The sequence below is a fragment of the Arctopsyche grandis genome, chromosome 4, assembly GCF_051622035.1.
Source record: "Arctopsyche grandis isolate Sample6627 chromosome 4, ASM5162203v2, whole genome shotgun sequence".
Lineage (NCBI taxonomy): Eukaryota > Metazoa > Arthropoda > Insecta > Trichoptera > Hydropsychidae > Arctopsyche > Arctopsyche grandis.
The window spans coordinates 17,461,575-17,482,982 of record NC_135358.1 but is presented as its reverse complement, the minus strand read 5'-3'; the positions used below and the strand labels follow the sequence as shown (position 1 = coordinate 17,482,982).

Genomic DNA, 21,408 nt, shown 5'->3' with positions numbered 1-21,408 from the left:
TAAACGCATTATATATTCATCAAAACAATATTTAAACATACATATAGACGAAGCGAGCTTTCTCCGGGATTAAGCCGGTGCTCATTAGCCGAACTCCGTAAGCCTCGATTTCGACAAAAATCCACCAGCTAAATGTCCTCCATCAGCGGAAACTTGCTCTAGAAATAATTCATAATAAACATACCCAGTAAGAGGATTCTTACACCCTCACCTATCTTTCAACCCCCGAGAAGATTATCCCCGTGTTAGAAGGAACCCCTTTTCTGAGCTAACAGTTTGCGTTGTAAATCATAGTAATTGTTTTGCTCGCTACGTGTATAATGGTAAGAATTTCACAAACGCATCAACAAGGGGTTGAAAGCAATTTCTTTTGTTTTACTCTGAAATGCAATCTAATCTGTGTGAATAAAAAAAATGATGAATATAACCGTTGTGCTGAAGATTAATTCATAGATAAAGCAAGCTTTCAACGTTGCTGTGGCATCAGCACAATGCATACACTATTGCACTATTATTTTACTTTTCAGAGCACTGAGAACTTACTCGAGTACTCACTACCTAAGAGCTAAGTAAGGCACGGTGCTTTGGCTTATTATTATCAGCATTAAATTCGTGTACATACATATGTATGTATATGTAAATTAAAAAATATTAAAAAAAAGAACAATTTTTTTTCAAAGTCTCAACAAGAGACTTTGTAAGTATGTAAGAAAATATGTAATGTTGGTTGGTAAATCCGTCACGTCATCGAACAAATGAATATTCCAATAAATTTAAATAAAATTTAACTATTCAAATAAATTTAATAAAATGTTTACTATTAGATTGGCCATGTTTAAGCAGTTTATATTACAGTCTGACAGTTCAGAATTAGTCAATATGTATTTCGTTCTTCCATACACTTTTTGAATATGATTCATAAAACCTAGGCTTTCAATACGACCTGATTTTGATGTATTACAGTACTGCTTTTCGTGAAAACGTCTGTTGACTAGTAATTTGAGTCGAAAAGTCGCATTTTTATTTTAAAAACGTTCTTAGGATTAATTAACGCATTATTGAATCCTAAGTTAATTTATTTTTAATTAATTAATTTATTTATTTATTTACAATTTCGCCATAGTGACATTACAAACATATGTAAAATGTACATATGTACATATGTAATTACTGGCGAGAACCAGTAAAACTGTATTTTTCCTGAAAAAACATATGTATCTACTAGTTAATTCGAATATTAACTATTTAGAACGTCATATAAAATATATTACAACTGAGCCAAATTATGAGCGAAAAGTCAAATAATTTTATTAGACCATTTAATTAGAGTACTGCTGTTTTATTACTCACCATTTATTACGATAACTAAAAAAATGCATTGAAAGCTACCCAAAATGCATAAAAACCGACCCAAATGTATCTTGAATTTTTATCTACCTTTTAAATACAAAAACAAGTTTCAGCATAATAATAGCTTTGGTGTATGGTATGAAAAACAGGTTCCAGGGGAGGGGTTGGTGGAAAGTATTTGTTTTCCTTTTGTGTGTTTGCCTTTTTGCAACTTCTGCGCTAACTTCCCCTGTAATGGATTTTTCGCGGGGATTAAATTTTCCATTCAAAAAATCACAATGCCGAGGTGCATCCGGAGAGTTTGTATTGCATAGCGCACAAAACGAATCGCAATACAACCACTCCGAAAACCCACTGCTTGCTTATTTGCACTGCTTCGGGGACTTTTTTCGTGCACGAATGCAAGCACTGCTTTTATTGCATATCCGAAAGAATGTAAGCATAACAGTGCCAACAACCGTTTGATCATCGTTACAAACATACAAACAAAATGTACAATAGATATATGTATGTATATTACAGAAAATGAATATTTTTTTTATATATTAATAAAATAATTCTTTTTATATATTAATAATTATTTTTGACAAATTTTCACTTTGAATTTAAACAATGTATATGTGTATTGAAACTGCATTTTCTAAATCGGTTTAAATTGCAAAAGAAAAATCAAATTGATACTGCCAAAACAGGACAATCTCCTGTGCGACAATTTATTATACGTATTTATTATTTTCGCTTTCCACCCAGCCATGTCGAATCGTCTCTCCTCATATAGGAATTATTGAGTTATCTTTCGTCTCAGTGATTTTTTCGTCGGGGATTCCCTATAACCCCCCTACTCATCGGTAGTGAATTGAATAGGGTAAGATTTATACGAAAGAATTTGCTCGGATCTTCAAACAATTTATTTAATAAATGTAACGTCGATAGTTACAGTTGCCGGCTCGATGAAGTTTGCAGAGGCGAAATGTGTTTATATTTGGCATAGAGTACGCGCTCGTTCCAATCCTAGTTCAATATAGAAACGCATTCGAAAGATACATATTTTTTGTACACATTTTCAAGACTATCGTTCGATCCTCTTTTATGCGACATCTTCTCCTCAATGCCAGCATTCCGGCATTAATAAATCTAGCCGAAGATTGATAGTCCCGATTGGCCGATCCGTCAACGAAACGTTTCTGGAAAAATAAAAGAAGGTATACTGGGGTTGCTCAAGATTGGATACCATATATTGACATGTTTAAACGAAAATTGTCATTTGGACGTTGGTAAATAATAGTGGTCAATATTTTATCGCAAGCCTGAATTCATAGACTTCAATATATTGGATGTATCTATCGCCATAATATACCTACCAAAGTAGTCACTCTCTTTTAAAAAAAATCGCTTCAAAACTGAATGCTTTCATCTATGTATGTATATATGTACATATAGTATGGGTCTACCTCACGGGCCCGAATGTGAAACGCCCGAAAACGCAAATATCGGAAATATAAATATAATATAAAATGTTTTCAGGTACAGATATATTTACAGCAGTCACATAAAACGGAACGCTTGTGAATTTTACGACTTCGAGGCCATTTAAGGATTATCCCTTTATGTGTAGGGTTTTTAACGACCAAATATTCTAAATATGATTGTTTTCTAAGATTTGAGTTCAGTATAGTGTGGGTTTTCGAGGAGAAAGCATCAAATTCGAATTTTAACACGTCAACATGAAAAAACGAGCTCAGTTATCATTGCAGAAGAGTGTAAAAATCGCGACATTGGCGAGTTCAGGATTTTCCTTTCGGTCAATTTCCAAGAAAATGGGATGTTCTATATCGACTTTTTCGAGAATATTGATAAAAAAAAAGATAATCTGGAAGTTTTGATCGTAAGAAGGGGACCGGACTGAAAAGATGCACATCGGAGAGGCAAGACCGTGTAATAACCAGATTATCTTTACAGCAGCGATTCAAAATTGCTGTAGAAATAAGAACAGATGTATCCTCACAATTTTCCATGGAAATCAGTGACTCAACAGTAAGAAGGCGAGTCAGAGAAGCTGGAATCTACGGTCGGAAAGCTGCAAAAAAACCACTACTAACCAAGAGAATGAAAAACAATCGATTGGAATGGGCGAAAGCACATGAAAATTGGAGTCCATCAGATTGGCAACGAGTGATATTTTCCGACAAATCAAAGTTTAACCTCTATAGTCCTGATGGTTTTCCGTATGTCCGAAGGAAAGTTGGCGAAAGGTATAATGAAAATTGTACCCTTAAAACTGTTAAGCATCCTCCAAGTCAAATTGTCTGGGGATGCTTTTCGTACCATAGCATTGGACAATTGGAGTTTCTACAAGGTGCCATCGATGGAAAAAAATATTAAAAAATTTTAGAAGAAAGCTTTGTCCCATCGATGGAAAACCACCTTTCATATTCCGATGATATAATTTTTCAAGATGACTCTGCCCCTTGTCATCGAGCTAAATTGGTGGGTATTCATTTTATTTGATAGCATTGAATATAAATTATAAAATTTCAATCCAAAAACTGAATTTTTTTTTTACTTTTTTTTAGGTTCGGGACTATTTACAAGAAATGGGTGTAAAGACACTACCATGGCCTGGCAATAGTCCCGATTTAAATCCAATCGAAAATTTATGGATGTGTATCAAGTACAGGTTAAGGAAGAACAATGTTACTACTCTTAAATCGTTGAAAGAAATAATAGAAAATATATGGTACGAAGACTTCCCAATCGAAAATTTAAAAACTTTAGTAGATTCTAGGCCAAACTGAATAAAAGAAGTTATAAAATCGAAAGGAGCCGCTACAAAATATTAATTTCTTTTTTATAAGATGTAAATAATAATATGTTTCAATTTTCAATTTAACATTTCAAATTTCATTTAACCGTGAAGTCAACGTACGGTCGTAAAATCTGCCCTCCATTAAATTTCTCCCCAACTCATTTTTATCACCTTTTTTTTCACGTTTGGTGTTACACGAATGAACTATGATACAACCTATCATTTAAATGACTTTCGGTTTTGGTTTTATATAAGATTACCGAAATTTCACGCAAAAACATGTTTCGCTTAAGCGTTCCGTTTTATGTGACTGCTGCTGTAGCATAGGAAAAGGAGTAAGACAATACTCAGTAAGGAGATACAATCTCGCCCAAGTTATTCAATGCGGTGCTTGAGGGAGTTTTCAGGAACTTGGAATGGGACACAGCCGGAGTAAGCATCAACGGTCGCTTCTTGAGCTACCTTCGGTTCGCAGACGGTATAGGTTTAATAGCTCGTGATTCAGCTTAACAGACTAACACAGCTGGACAGGGAAAGTAGAAAAGTAGGATTAAAAATTAACGTAGATAAGACCAAACTAATGTTCAATAGTTATTGCATGCCTGATAGCATCCCATTAGACGATACACCAGTAGAAGTAGTAAATAATTATTTATATTTAGGTCAAATAATTGACATGTCCGGTAGTAAACATGAAGAGATAAAGAGACGTATGAAATTAGGATGGAGTGCATTTGGACGGATGAATGCTGTTTTTAAATCAAAAATACCACTCTGCCTGAAGAAAAAGATCTTTGATCAATGCGTTTTGCCAGTGACGACGTATGGATGTGAAACTTGGAGACTGAACGCCAAGATGCTACATAAGATCCAATGCACTCAAAGAAGTATGGAACGCTGTATGCTTGGCATAACGAGGAAAGACAGAAATCGGAACACGTGGGTGAGAAGTATGACAAGCGATTGAAATGGCAATGGGCGGGTCACGTTGCTAGGAGGACGGATGAAAGATGGACAAAAGAAGTGCTTGAATGGTACCCAAGAGAATGCAAAAGAGTAAAAGGAAGACCGCAAGGAAGATGGGTGAACTAAATTAGGAAAATGTGCGGAATAAGACGGATGAGTGTTGCGCAAAACAGAGACGCGTGGAAGCGTGTTGGAGAGGCCTTCATCCAGCAGTGGATGGCGAATGGCTGTAAATGATGATGATGATGATGATACATATATATATATATATATATATATATATATATATATATATATATATATATATATATATATATATATATATATATATATATATTTTTCTTTCTCTTTTGTACATTTTTATATACTATTTTAATTTTGATCAGTGTAAACAAAGAATGGGATTTATGGATTTTATTTTTAATTTTTACACTTTTGTTATTTTTTTTTTTTCTCTCTGAATGATGTATTATTTTCCTTTTGTTACTTTTTTTGTAATTTTATTTTACCATGTTTTCTGCTTTTGCTTTTTTCCTTTATTTACAGTTTACTTGTTTTTATATCATGTTTTTATATATTTTTCAAATGTAGGCCATTGTGGCGCATTAGGTTCTTCCTGTAATGCCACAATGGTCCAAAACTATTAAATAAATAAATAAATAAATAAATAAATAAATATATATATATATATATATATATATATATATATATATATATATATAAATCAATGTTTGTATGTCTATATTTCTGTCACGTATGCGTTCCTATACCATTCGACCGATTGCGATGAAACTTACATGAGTTATTGTGTGCATGCCGCGATGGTTTCTGTAAAAATATCGCCCAAAAACGGGAACGGTAACAGGAAAACAGGAATGAGTGGCTTTTCAACTCAATAATTTAAAATGTGTTCACATCGCCACCTACGTTATTAGGGTAAAATAAACAAACAATTGAATAATTTCAAGTGTATTCACCGTCTGCGTTTTTCCGACAAATTATCATTACTGTAATTTAATTTGATTATTAAGTATTAATTTGAAACTGAAACATTTGCTTATCGAAAGACATCGAGAAGCACGAGCCAAAACGCTGGATAGTCAGATTACCACGACGTTAACTCGGGAACGGGAAAAATAGGAACGGGAACGGGAATTGCATGCGCTATTGTGAAATTGCAACGCATGCCGGGTTCAGCTAGTCATCACTCATCATATATATATAATATCGCTATTCTGTGTGTGTATGTCAGTGTGTCTGGGTAAGATAACGCTCGCCGTACTATAATAGTCGTTTCGATTCAACATACATACATATGTACGTCACAGCTAAAACAATGCCAACAAAACGTTCGAATATAATAGCAAAAGAAAAAATTACGATATATACTTTTTGCTACCAATGTTTTATCTAGGCTAATAGGCGGCGCTTTTTTCTATTGGTGTTTTATATTGTTTATATGTAGGTAGGTAGGTAGGTATTTTTTCATATTAAACAATTAAATATAAATATTAAATTAATTATGCGCTCATATTGAGCGCTCAATCAGGTGATCAGTGATGGTTAACCAGAGATCGACGAGCATCAATTACCTACAATATGTCTACGTTACAATATGTATTCGATAATGCATAGAGTGCAACTTATAAAAAGTCAATTCAGTCAAACGGCGTGATGGTAATATTTGATTTTGAATTAATTTGCATTTTCCTCCGTGTATTGTCTCTGATTGCTGGGGATCGAACTACATATAATAGATGATCTCAAATGAAGATCAATTTTCAAAACGAGAAATTTGAAGCTATTTAGACACCAGCGATGACCCGCATTAAACAGAAGATCTACTCACTTTCGAGGCCTACCTCTTTAGAAGTTCTGTGTAAATCTTCAATCGACGAATGGAGGAGAGCTCCATCAAATAGTCATAATGTTCCCCAAGGACGACAGATCATCGGTTTTACGGGTCGTAAAGGAGCCCGCATCCTGCCCGCCCTCAAGTGCGTAATTACGACGCGCCTTATTGAAATCGTAAAATCCATTATGGTCTCCTTCTTATAATTACTCAAATTTCGTGAAATTTACAACGGGCGCAACTTGAACCGCCCACGCCCCTCTATCCCGAATTTACGACCGCAAAATTCACAAACATGATTTATTGCGTTATAAAAGCGTTAATTAATTTCGCATTGTTCATATCTCAGGCTCGACTTGTGCCCCAACGGGATTTACGTCGTCATGAAAATCAAAGTCGATAGATTTACACAAGTTAAACATTTGTTTATGTTAAAAATTGCACGAAAAATTTTAGATCAAACCTTTTCAATGGCGCTGCACTTTAAAAACAAATGGCTACTTTAATTTCAAATCACTTTCTTTGTAAATTTTAATGTGACAATAAAGTTGCGTGCCGTGTGCCAGATTCAGATCTGAATGCATCGTTTAAAGCGAATAAAAACGACGGAAAACTGTTTATCATAAAATGAAGGAAACATAAAGATGTTATCCGGAATACTCGAAAGAAGTGACGCCAACAATCAACAATGTCGCGGCAACTTCTGGAGACATTGTTATTTTGCGGCGATAAAACAAGAAGTTCCACGTGGAATTTTAGCGGCACGCCGTAAACTTTTTTATAGTCCACTTACTATTAGATGGATTATTAAAAATTCAACGTACTCAATGGCGCTACCCGGCTTTTCGCTACAAATTTACGACTTACTAAACTTCAAAAGAAAAAGAAGAAGGAAGAAAAAAATACCGAAAGATAAAAGAAGAGAGTCCAACCCGCAAAGTCCACCGCGCACTCCTTTGAAGATTCACGACTAGTGGCGCTTTGAAAGAAAAATACTTGCCTTGTAACGGTAAATACTCGTCTTCAAAAGCATTGTTCAGATCCCATCGTTTTAAATAGAATATTGCATTTAAAAATCGATGAAATACTACACCATCCATTGCCCGCTGTCTACATGTTGAAATTCTTAAATTTCATATTAAAGTTTCATAGTTCACCCATTCGTATAAATGTAAATACATATAACATAATCGGTGGGTAAGTGCATACATATAGTAATGGTTTTTCCTTGTTCGTGTCTTCAGCTGGCATCATCCCTTGAAATGGTGGTTGGAAGTGGTAGGGAGGCTATTGCCAGGTGGATCTTCGTCGCTGGAGACCACATTGCCCCGCTCGTCATCACCGTTACTTAAATTTTCATTTTTTATTGGCGCGAGATAATGCACTGTGCAGTCGTTCGCCGCTCGGTTGTCGCCCCTGCCAAACACCCGCCATTACACAGAGGGGTGCTTTTTGTTTTGTTTCTTTTTTTTCCATCATCTCCTCCCACTTCCCTCCCCGAGGACGTCCATTGCCACCATTTGCATATGGCGCCACCGCGTTTGTAAAATGCAATTTATTATTTACGACGGAGAACGCACGCGCTTCATAGCCGCTTCACAGAGGCGCGCAATCAAAGCGCCATTTTGAACGCCAAACATTCAAATGGCGGCATGGGCATCATTAATTAACGTTGCCTTACTAAACTAAACCTTCATTTTAAAATATTTGGTAATTCAATGAACCACCGAGCCATACTGCTGGCTTTTCATATGTACATATGAAAACTTTGAAGATACTCTTCTTCGAACAGTGGCCCATTAAGCTAATATTCTACACCAGGCTTTCTCAAACAATCAAAAATCATTCGAAAAATGTTTTTTTTCATTAAACCAGCTCTGATATGTATGCATATAATCAGTGGTGAAGTCGGGCCAGGTTGCCGCCCTGGTACTTATTTTTGAACCAGGTCGCCGCCCTGGCACTTTGATTGATATGAAAATTATTTTTCGAGTACAATTAAGAAATATTTTGGGTAATCTGAGCATATTCAAAGCTTAAAAAAGACAACTTAAAAGACGTTTTGATGAAATTCATAGGCTTTTTTTATCTAAAACCACCCAAAATTTCAAAAGAAAGTTTTAACTATTGACCATATGCACTTGAGGGTAGATAAAACAAGGGAAATCGTCTAAATAGTCGTCTCTAAATTCACATGTTAAAATTTGATAATTTTTTGAGTATGTACATACATACATACATACATACATATATGGTTTTAGCATTGCTAAAAGCAAATGTTGTTGTTGACATACATACAAACACGGGTTTGCAAAATAAAAGATGATAAAGAGGATGCAGTTTGGATGTTTTAATTAAATATAAAAAAAACATCATATTTCCGACAAGAATATTTTTTAAATAGTATTTGATTTTTATTACAACTACCAATATTAAGATACATATTTTTTAAGTATCGAAAAAAGCGGGGGGGGGGTCTTAAAAATTAAACACCGGCCTGGTTCTTTTTTATTTAGCACTACACCACTACATATAATGTATTATAATAGGTACAATAAAAAAATCTAAATCATGATTTGAAAATTATTGAGCGCTCCAATTCGTGAAAATTTCCATTTCTAGCCCTGGTTATTTATATTATCGTATTTATGTTGCACTAATGTTTGTTAGATATTTAAATTACTATTCAATATTTAATTGTGCTTTACCATTGATAATAGATATCATTTAAAGTATAAAATAATACTGTCGATAAGTCGGTAATAAGTCTCTTTAACAACACTTGCAATACTTTTGTCTGTAACTTAAAACTTGCAACTTGTAACTAGTAACTTTTATTCCGAGACTTGAAACTTGAATTTCAAAGCCTGTGCATAAATCTCGTTTATATACATACATATGTATGTATATTATTACAAGCATTGAGAAAACGAGCGCTTATTATTTATTTGCCAATTCCCACTCGTCTGGTAATACTCAGTAATAAAATGGTATAACTAACATACATATTCATTCGCACTTTTTTATACGCAGGAAAATATAACTATAGTTAAAAAAAATCACTCGACATCTGAATGATTTGTTTAGAAAAACTATATAATTGGACGTAAAACTTACATCTGAGTACATTTTTATAATCCTATCAAAAATGTCATAACTTAAACGTACCTATGTACATATAATATTTAAGCACATACATAATATTAGCGGTTTCTATACTTTATTTATGTTGATGTCTAAATAACATTTTTTTCTAAGCATACATAAGTCACTTCTCTCAAATTTCTTTTCAGGAAGTAAGTATGTACTACAGTCGTTGGCCACAAAATGTGAATAAAATAACAATATAAAATACTATAATATTAGTTACTGCTTATCTTTTATAAGAAAAATAGAAACAGTAAAAACGATTCACCCTCTCACGAAAATTCTAAATACTGCTTGATTCTTAATCTAAATAAAAAAGGAAAAGGCATTAATTATAATGTGTTTTGGTAAGAATTTTTTATCGCACCAGTATATTGCTTACAGTCCTACACCTTATAGATGAATAAAAAAGAGCAATAAATAGTATGATAATATAATTTACATTCCCTCTTTTTCGACGCGCGATCTGCGGGAAGTCAAACGTCATCAAGGGGAGAATTTAAGCGAGGTTTGGTTGAGCACGAAGAGACTTCACGGATAATAAATTACTCGCGGATGAATATTGCGGGATGTTGAAATAATTTCGCCTTTCAAAGGGAAGGGGAGAGTGGATTGAGATGAAACGAGAGGGACAACTATAATATTTGAAATATATTAACTCCTTAATGCGCATCTGTGGCCTCTTCACAGTCATGAATCGAATCTGCAGTTACGCATAGCACAACTTCAATTTTCTTTCGTGAGCAAAAAAAACATTTATAATAAAAAAACGACGTTTTCTTTAGCTGGATCCAAGTCTGAACTTAATTTAAAAATATTTGAATTTAAAAATAATTTCAAATTTAATAAATTTGAGATACTTCAAATTAAAGTTTTAGACATGAAAGTGAAAACCTTCAAATTTACTTATAAATTACCTTTGTTAAAGTTTAAATTTGAAAAATTTGCTTCATATCCATTCATACCGATTACTCGAAATCACCTATCACTTTTCCAGTGAAGTATAATCCTTCAAGAAAATATAGCATATGTGTGTGTGTGTGTGTGTGTGTGTGTGTGTGTGTGTGTGTGTGTGTGTGTGTTCGTATTATAGATGTGTACCAGAGAAAGCAATCCAAAACTTAATTTTCTAGAATGTGAGTAAAAAGTAGTTTCATCTGAAAATATAATACATCCACAATGATTTATTTTGATAGGGGAACGTAAAGTTTTGATAGTCCAGTTTGGAAGCAGTGCTAATACAAGTTATGTACATATGTACCTCAGCTTAGAACAGAACATCGTACTATGTATATAACAAAATTTTGTTTTAAGACCCCTGTATGAAGACAGCAAACTTCAGAGTGAGCATGGGGTAGTACGGGGGTGATATCCACCCTCTCTAGACGGACGCTTCCGATCCGCATCCAAATTAACGCCCCGGGGCTGGCGGGGGAATCCAACATATTGGGTACGTGATGCCGTTACCTCTTGCTTATTTTTACTTTTCCATTTGATGACAATTTCCAGACAGTTACATTTCGAAAAACTCACGATCACCAGTATATACATTTAAAAAGAATATACAAAATTTAAAAATACAGTGACGCAGCTCTTTTAAAAGACAAAACTTGAATGCATATACATATGTACATATATATATATTACGTAATACCACCCCAAAAACAAAAGAAAAAAGAATACTAAAAGTTTTATAAAAGAAAAAAACACAACCAAAGTAATAAAATAAGAAAAGAAAGCTGGATTTTATTGTCTGAATATTATTTTATAAATGCATAATTAATTTTATTGAATTCGCAATAAAAATATTATCTAATATGTACATACTAGGGATCCCAATCGAATATTCGAATATTCGAGTATTCGAATTATTCGTCTGATTTTTCAGCCATTCGTCATTTGAATATTTCATCAACTATTTGAATATTATTCGTGTATATATTTTTTTATAAACTAAATAAACAAAATCAACATGAAAAGAGTGATGACGAAGAAGCCGTCGATTATGAAGAAAATGAAATATATATGTAATGGGGATAATTGTAATAAAAATGAAGATAATGAAGAAGATTAAATGTCTACATGTGAAGAAACGGATTTTTATTCATTAAATATGGAAATGTTTGAAAAATATCACTTTTCGATCGATAATAATATCTACGAAATTTTAGAAAACATTAGAAAAATAATACGAATATTTAAGAAGTCACCGGCGAAATATAAATTTTTACACGAAATCATAATGAAAAAAGAAAATAAAAAATTGAAATTATTATTGGCCGTAAAAACGAGGTGGAATTCAATGGAATTCAACTATGATAAGACGATTCATTTAAATTTATGCTTGGTACATATGTAATTACCTAATTTTCGAATAGCTCTTGATTTACTATTCGATATTCGAATATTTGAGGTCGACGAATATTTGGGATCCCTAGTACATACTTACTTATTTTTTTCCATATAGACATATATACATACATATATGGTTCTGCAAAAGAGATCCACCCCAATGTGTAATATTTTGAAAATCACCACTTCGTGAATATTTTATATAAAATGAAAGGGGCAATTTTTTTAATTCAGCAATATATATGTAGCGTAGTAATTGGTCATTAATGTTGCTGTTTTGTTTTGCGAGTCACACATGTTTATGTTTTCTAGAGCACTGACATCTGTAAGAGTTTCACAAAAGTTATATGAATTGCAAGCTCCTGAGCAATTTTTAACGGAAATATCCACCACTTACGACATATTTTTTTAATTAATTCGAATGACACGAATGCGATTTTTTGTGTACATACTTGCATAGGTTATTAAAACTGCATTCGAAAAATTTTAATACAATTTTGATTGGACATATTATGTACATGCTTACAGGATTATCAAATTTTCATGTAAAATAATTATCACCTTATAAAAATTAATCATGTTCTGCAATGGAAAGAAGCATATAAACAGTTTGTGAACTATTTAAAATGTTAATCGGATTATTTCGCACATTGCGATCGTTGCTACCAAAAAATTGCGAATATGGAATATTTGGCACTCAAGTTCTCATTAGTATGATAGTTCGCATGAGTGGCCCTCGATGGATGGAATTTTCAGGTGCCAGATGTTCCGTGATCGAGATTTTAGTGAAGTGTGCAAGAACACTTTGTGCGGAATAAAAACACGACAATATGAGCTTTTGTAAAACTGAATATAGACTGCTGCACAAATGAACACTATTTTTATTAAAGGTTTTATATGGTTATTTTTTAACTAACTATGTGTCTTAATAAAAATGAGACAAAAAACAAAAATATATGGAGAATTATGATCAATACTTTCAAACATTATTTTAATTTCAATGACTTTTTATTATTACTTTCAAAATGCAACTTCTAGTTTTTAATTAGCAACGTGTGTCTAAAATACTATGGATACACTATCGGAAAATTACAGCAACAATTCTTTCAAATTGTTTAGCTTCATATTGCATACGGTAAACGGACTACTAGTCATATGTGAACTAGTCACATGACAACCGGTCGCTCTAGATCGGTCACACGTGATCACCCGTCACACTAAAACTGGTCACACCCTAAAATCGGTCACGAGAAAACTGGTTGACCGATTTTAGGGTGTGACCAGTTTTAGTGTGACGAGTGATCACGTGTGAGCGATCTAGAGCGACCGGTTGTCCTGTGACCGGTTCACATTTGACTAGTAATCACCGAACCTTGCATACACATATCGCCAACGTTCTGGTGTGTCTCTGGGTACTACGCCCCCTATTCCCCCCCTTTCACTCTCCTGACCCCCACAGCCGTGGGCGGCCTCAACAAATTGCCGCCATTCCCGTTAAACTGCCATTAAACATGGATACAGGTATTCGGAAGAATTGGGTCGTTTGCTCTAAGCACGGTAGATGGACCGTAAATGTAAATTTATGATCCCTTTACACATGAAAAACCTCCACAGCCTGCTCAGCACCACACGAATTATACACCCTTTTCCTCCCCGAATAACAGTGGGGGGAAGAAAGGCGTCTGAAAGCGCACAATCACCCAAGTCACTCTCCTGATTTAGAGTCAAATTACAATTTGAAGTAGTAGTACTAAACTTTTCGCACTTAAAATTAATAATATTAATTAAATTATAAATCAGAGTCTAAAGGACTATGAAGAAGTAAATTATTTTATCTAACAAAGCGCCGTGGTCTCAAAAGAAGGATGCTATCAGAAATCCACAGAATAGTAATGGCAAAAATGACGATGATCAGTTTGGCAAAGTTATGGAAAAACCACTATAACAAGAACGTAAATCCATCTTGTGCGATATCTAGTGATCTTCATTGCATTGTATGAATTCGAGACACGGACGATTAAAAAAGTGAGAAAGGGACATGTTAAATGCCTTCAAAATGTGGAGTTGGGAGGCGAATGCTGTGCATTCCATGTACCGCAAGATGCATGAACATCTCCGTCCTCGAAGAGGTGGCAGTTGACTCCACAACATGTTGGAAAAGGATTATTTCCTACTTTCGCCATATTGTTGGGAAGAATGTGGAGCAGCTAGAGAAGCTGACAGTCGCCGGAACACTAGAGGGAAGGTGAGCACGAGGATGATCTACCATAAGACGGTCAGACGAAATTAAAGAACTGACGGGATCGTCCCTACACGCCGTTTACAACTTTCAACAAGTGGAGGCGGATCGTCCACCAGATTCCAAATGATATCAATAACCACGACGCTCAGAATTGAGTAAAAGAGGACGAAGAAGAAACCAAAGCCTTCCTATTATACTAAATAAATTGGAAAAGCAGTACATAATAAACGTCAGGCAGAACATCGTGTATTTTCAAACGTGTCTAATACGATTTTTTTTTCACCATCGTAATGGCGGATGACACCTTTACCTATATTGATGACCAAAATGAGCAATATGGCAAAGTATGAAAACGATCGGATAAGAGGCAAAATTTTTCCTTAATAGTAATCGTAAGTGAAAGTTAAAAGAGATATGTAATTACATAATTATAAAAATTTTGTACACAAATATATTTTTCTTAATAATACATATTGGGAGATAAAGTAATTTAGGCCATTTTTTTTATTTTTTATAAATCCTTTATTTATTATTTCAACTGAACTGATACATATCAATGAAAACGAAAAAGAAAATGTCGGCTTGTTGAAATACGTCTCACGGAATGTCTCTGCTTCTTAGCCGTGATACACATAGTCAAAATGTGTGTATATGTATATTAAATTTTAAAAAAAACTTAATTAAAATTATATGTAGCAACAATTCACACTGGCAAACACATTTACTTTATGATAATCGAATACAAAATAATAAAATAAAAAAATAACACGTGATATTTACATAAGTGTGAATTTTACATAATTGATGATAAATTAATATCTTCCTGAGCGGGAGCTTCTGCTGTCTTTATTTCTACGATCTCTAGATCGGGATCTACGGCGAGGAGCACCACCGCCACCGCCTCCACCGCCTCCACCGCCGCCGCCACCACCTCCTGCGTTACCGCCACCACCTCCGCCTCCTCCACCACCGCCACCGCCACCTCCTCCGCCGCCGCCGCCGCCGCCACCACCACCACCTCCACCACCACCACGTTCACGAGATCTTGACCTGCTACGATGTCCTCCAGATCCTCCGATGGGCATTTTACGTCTCGAATACAAATATCTGTAATTATACAACACGATTTTAAGTTCATAAATCTACATAACATTTCTATAAACCTCATTTTAATCTTCAAAATATAACGCCAAAAAAATATATTATATCATTTGCTAGATTTTAATTTTACTGTTTTTGTAAAAAATACAAGTATATATGGATGATAATTATACAAAACCCGGCAACAAAAACAATTTTGTGTAATGAATGTCGTATCTAAAATTATTCAATAAATATAAATGCATTAATGTTTTAATCCATTTCATTTGTCCATTATTTCAATCAGCGAGAAAAACTAAAATTGACAACATGTATGTACACGGTTGTTATATGCATATGAATTTTTAAAAAAAAATCGATGAAAATTCAATGATTCAAAGATTTTGCCGAAGTAGCCGATATTTACAATTCCCCCTAAATACCTTCTTAAATCACGAGAAATTGGTTTTAAGTGCATGAAATTGCAAAATCCAGAACGGGTACATTCTCCCATCTCATATTGGCGACAACAGGCCTCACGAAAATCAGTCACAGGTGATAGTTCAGCATAAACAGGTCGACCTCCGAACCACCGATTGTTCAGTTCGTTTGCTGCCTTCTCTGCGTCTTCCTCTCGTCGGAACTGAAACATTTTATATTTGACAATTTTTTGAAAACATGGACACTCGAAATAATCTCACATACCTTATTATATTAAAAATATTTACAAAACAGGGTAACCGTACCAGTTATCAGCCATATTAAGGCACCTTCGTATAATTATGCTCAGCGTTCAGCTCTCCTAAACATAGAGCCTTTAATTACTGTTTCAGCTGGGAATATAACTTTGGAATTTTCTCTAAATTCTGACAATTCATCATTATAATGACAAATAGCTTAATACATTGAAGACTAAATAATTTTCAATAAAGAATGAATGGAATAGTAATTTTATATGACACAAAATAAAAACTCTAAATTAATGAGATCTGAGTCATACCTATGTGAATGATATTTATGTAAAATAGCTTGTCCAATCTTTGTCCATTTTCTTACTCTGCCCTATTTTCGATGTTTCAACTCATGTATGTATAACCTAACCTTTATTCAAAACTAACAATAAGTATGGAATACTCTCAAGATATCACTGTAAGCACAATTTACCTTAATGTACACATTTCCGACGAGGTGATCTCCAAGATTATCGCAAACATTCATTTCCTCAATTTCCCCATATTTGTCTTCGCATTCGACAAAAACGTCCTCAAAGAAATTATCATAATGCTCTTGCATCTCTTCGTCTGATACATTTGCAACCACTGAAAATTAAAAAAAACACAGCATTTAACTAGGATAGTTTTAAATACATACATACATATAAAAGCCAAGATTCATTTTTCGAATGCCAGCTTGCTATTGGAGTTTTATTTATATCCTTTGCATCATCATATTTTGTATGAAATAGCATCCCAAAATGATAGTATGACGTTAAAACACAACGAAATATGATGACAGATTAAGCATTAAACAAATAAAACCTCACAGCAAACATTTTCTATATTACAACTAAAAATAGAATATGATGGCCAGCTTTATATACGACTAGAATTTCACACTGGAAAGTAAACCGAGTTAGGTTAACCGATCCTTCTTACATATATCCAACAACATTATATCTACGGCAGTTTCATCAATAAGTAGCGTAGTTATTACTCAACAGATTAACATTTAATGTCCCATATTTACCAAAAGTATGACAAACCAGATTGTTATTAATTTGGATTCGTTAATATTTCAATAAGCCTTCTAGTCCCACCTCTAAATATAACAATGTAGATAAATAAAACTGCATATAAGTATACTTACAATGGCTTCCGTCTGCTGATTTTGCAGAATTTTGAGGATTCACATAAAGATTCTGCAGAAGACAGGTTTGTGAAAAGGTAGGTTTATTGTGTATACGTGAACATCGATCTCCATGTCGGCAGGCTCCGATTTTAAAATAAAACGAACAATTTACTCTGAAATCAAATTAGAAAATATTAGAAACCAAATGACACATATATGTGACACTAAACGTTAAACTCAAAGAGTTGCATATAGAAAAGACAACATATTAATGCTTGGATCCCATTATTTTAGTATGAATTTCCACGAAAGGAAATACGTAGAACTTTCAGCATTGTATCAATCAACCACTCGAACCATAATGCTTCATACAATGACACGAGTACATTGATACAAAAACGTACGCAAGAGCTCATGCAGCAAAATCTGACTTTTATAGGTTAGATGGGTAAATTGGACGTTGAATTGTGTCGGCTCAACTTTGAGATTGAAAATTGAAAGTGGAGATGAGGGAGCTGCAATAAATGCGTTCAAACGATACAAATCGACGGTGTCCGCGTTGCTACGCTAAAAAAGCCGGTGAAGCGTCGTGACATTTGGACTGGTGATATCGGACGGGGTGACGGAAGTCGGAAGCTGCGGGCGTCGCGGCTGACGGTCGAGGCTGTCGGCGAAATCTTGGCCCGTGAAAATAGCCTTTTCATCGGCGACTTACTTGTCTTTTTCAGTGCCGAAAATGGCAGCGAGATACTCCGCCATGGCGGCAAAGGGGAGGCGGAGGCAGACGCCGACCACCCAACCAACGACACGGCCGCCAACTCTCGATACTAAACGCAACGCGCACTACCAACTGACACAACTTATAGTATTGCGCTAAATATATAAATCTAAATTCCGAATTTATAGCTTTCGATCGATTGTTGTTCTGATTAATATATTTTGTTTATTTTATTACATTCAATCAAAAAGTTTTCTACTTAAATTAGCTGATAGTCAGACGTCAATATGCCTATTTGTAAATACAATAACAAGGGGAGTCATTTCAGCATTTCCCAGGGGGAGGCAAAATTTTGGAGCAGTAAGGAATGACTTTATAGAAGGGGGGGTATTGCATTAAAAAAATGAGTGTGAATTTTAATTATTTCTTTTAATCATTTTTTCAGTCATACATATATAGGCAATCCTATTCAATAATTTGTTTCGTAGGATAAACGAGTTTTACAAATATCTCTCAAAGCAAGACAAACAACAAAACAAAATGTATTTGGGAGAAAAAATATACAAAATATAAAGTATTTTAATTCATAATAATTAGTGAGCGGACCGGAAGCGAGTTGTTCATTGTTAATTGTTCGCGGTGCTTTGTTAAAGGTTTGTTAAACAACGTAGTCCTGTTCAAATCTAGAAGGTGACTGCCCCCCCCCCCCCTCCCCCCAAATGACGCCCCTGCCAAAAACCATTTATTATTATAATAGATTGAATATAATTTTAAAGATAAAGTTGAGTTTCAAAAAAAATATATTTTCAATGGCGTTGATGAAATTATAATACAATAAAATATAAATTTATTTATAAATTATAATTGTTCGTATTGTTTAATTTAATTTGAGGATGCATCTTTGTACACTGGAAGCAAACCGAATTTATTGAAATAGTAAATTCAAATTCATATTTGAAATTGTAAGACTGAAGCACGTGTTTATTATATGACAGCTGAAGACAGAGTGAGTAGTAGCTCTCCGAACCCAGCCGGGTTGGTCCCCACTCGCAGGAAGGCAACCAAACTCGACCATGTCGTATAAGCGAGCCGCCACAAAACAAATAAAGTCACAAGGATTCTATAGGGGAAAACATGTCCTGAAATCATCAAATTGTCTAATTCCAAAACGTGTACCTCAACTTTCATGACTTGTTGGAGACGATAATCTGCTTGTGAAAGTTTACCTCACGTGTAAAGTATGTATATGAACAGTATTTTTGTTGATTTTGATTTTGATCACAATTTTCTTTTTTTCTTACATTTCTTCAACCTTTTTATTAAACCGATCGACCGCATTATAGAAAGATTGACTACAGTTTGTATAGTTCAGTTAGTCTATAATCCAGGTTAGATGAATTTATTTTGATTAGACTGAAGAGATTACAATGGCAATAGGTGGGTCACGTAGTAAAAATAATGGGACAAAAGAAGTGCTGGAATGGTACACAAGAGATTGTAAAAAGGTGATAAAAAGGCCGCAAGGAAGATGTATAGACAAAATTAGAAAAATGTGTGGGGTGAGATGGATGAGAGCTGCGCAAAATAGTGATGAATGGAAGTGTGTTGAAAAAGCCTTCATCCAGCAGAGAATGGTGAATGCGTGTAAATAAATGATGATGAAATTAAAAAAATAATGATTCAAATATCAGAAATCGTTGCAGCATAGGTATTGCAATCCAAAGTTTGCCTTTTTACAAGGTTTTTTACAACTGGTAGTATTGAGTTTGACACTGACAGATGCAGTTCAGTTGACAGTTTAAATTGGTCCTTTAATGGTTTGTTCTGCGATAGTTGACAATGTCATCTCTTGCCGATTTGCCATTAGAGCAATTCTCAAAGGTATTCAATTTCACAATTCTATGATAAAAACTATGTTAACAGTAATAGTTAAATCACCTATATAAAAATGTACTTAAGAAAGACATTTTATAAGTAAAATATATTAGCTTCAATTATAACAATTTATTATTCTAAAAATTGCCTAATATTAAAACTTTAACATACTTAAACTCTGCCCCTACATACATAGTTCTTAAGATTAACTTTTTAAATTACAATTTGCACGTTTGTCATTGAAGAATTCTGGATATTTAATCTGGTAAAAATTATATGTAATCGGAAATTAGAATCAGTTACATATTTATCTTCATGACTTTGTTATACATACATTGTTACCTTTGAAATCTTTCTAAATCTAACTGCTCACGATCGCTGATTGCAAATAATTTTACATTCAATAAACGAATTACACCAGTTTAATAATGTATGTATGTAATTTGTGTTGCAGTTAGCCGATTCATTGGTGGATGAAATGACCGGATATATTCCTGAACCATGGCAAAACCTGACCTCCAACTTGCAATGGTCTGATCAAGAATTAAAGACTGCTAAGGAGGAGCTGATGAAAATAATCATAGAGGCCGTACATTATACTGATTCTCAAAAGTTGGATGCGTTGAAAAATATATACGACGGTGATAAAAGTGATTATATTGTGCACTGTATTTCATCTAGAAAATTAGATATTGCTAAAGCGCTTCTGAAACAACACAATGCTTCAGTTAAACCAGTGTTAGATGACTTTGATTGGAAAGTAAAATGGATTTTAGGTAACAGTTCTTCCACTGTAATGAAATATCCACTAATCAGCGTAGATTTATATACTTTGAGTCATGAAAATAATGAATCAGACAGTGTATCTGTAGAACTGACCAAAAGTGAATTGGACTCATTTATTGAAACATTAGAAGAACAATATAACAAGTTTTGAATTGTTTGGTTATTAATCATAACCATGCTTTTATCTCTTATATATTTGTGTATTTATTATATTATATAAAATCAGATATACAATATACGTGGAATATTAATCATTGTGTTATATTAAATTTTATGCTTACAATAAATAATTTTATTATAAAATTCAATATTATTGAATATTTTTATTTCTAACATGTGTATGTAGGATTAAAATGGGAAAGGATTTTGTTTTCAATAAAACCACT

The 21,408-nt window shown here is 34.0% G+C and overlaps 3 protein-coding genes across 3 annotated transcripts in view; 2 read left to right on the top strand and 1 right to left on the bottom strand.

Annotated features, from left to right (window-relative positions):
- Positions 1-21,408, top strand: part of LOC143911007 (uncharacterized) — a 901,246-nt gene that overhangs the window by 756,317 nt on the left and 123,521 nt on the right. The gene's annotated exons all lie outside the window — the stretch shown is intronic.
- Positions 15,229-18,479, bottom strand: U2af38 (U2 small nuclear riboprotein auxiliary factor 38). The gene is made up of 5 exons (XM_077429705.1): positions 18,359-18,479; positions 17,662-17,816; positions 16,960-17,114; positions 16,239-16,438; positions 15,229-15,822 (listed from the first exon to the last, which is right to left on the bottom strand). Exons 1-5 carry the CDS (start codon positions 18,400-18,402, stop codon positions 15,528-15,530), a joined length of 849 nt encoding a protein of 282 aa, XP_077285831.1. The 5' UTR covers positions 18,403-18,479; the 3' UTR covers positions 15,229-15,527.
- LOC143911015 (COMM domain-containing protein 8-like) lies at positions 20,118-21,328 on the top strand. Its single transcript, XM_077429716.1, has 2 exons — positions 20,118-20,242; positions 20,691-21,328. The coding sequence occupies exons 1-2, from the start codon at positions 20,201-20,203 to the stop codon at positions 21,171-21,173; spliced, it is 525 nt and encodes a 174-aa protein (XP_077285842.1). The 5' UTR covers positions 20,118-20,200; the 3' UTR covers positions 21,174-21,328.

Bases quoted from the DNA above. Each gene is read 5' to 3' on its own strand.
- U2af38 (XM_077429705.1), bottom strand. From the start codon at position 18,402: ATGGCGGAGTATCTCGCTGCCATTTTCGGCACTGAAAAAGACAA. The intron at 17,817-18,358 runs GTAAGTCGCCGA...ATTTGATTTCAG, and splicing joins TTCGGCACTGAAAAAGACAA to AGTAAATTGTTCGTTTTATT. The intron at 16,439-16,959 runs GTAAATTGTGCT...AAAATGTTTCAG, and splicing joins TCGGAAATGTGTACATTAAG to TTCCGACGAGAGGAAGACGC.
- LOC143911015 (XM_077429716.1), top strand. From the start codon at position 20,201: ATGTCATCTCTTGCCGATTTGCCATTAGAGCAATTCTCAAAG. The intron at 20,243-20,690 runs GTATTCAATTTC...TTTGTGTTGCAG, and splicing joins CATTAGAGCAATTCTCAAAG to TTAGCCGATTCATTGGTGGA.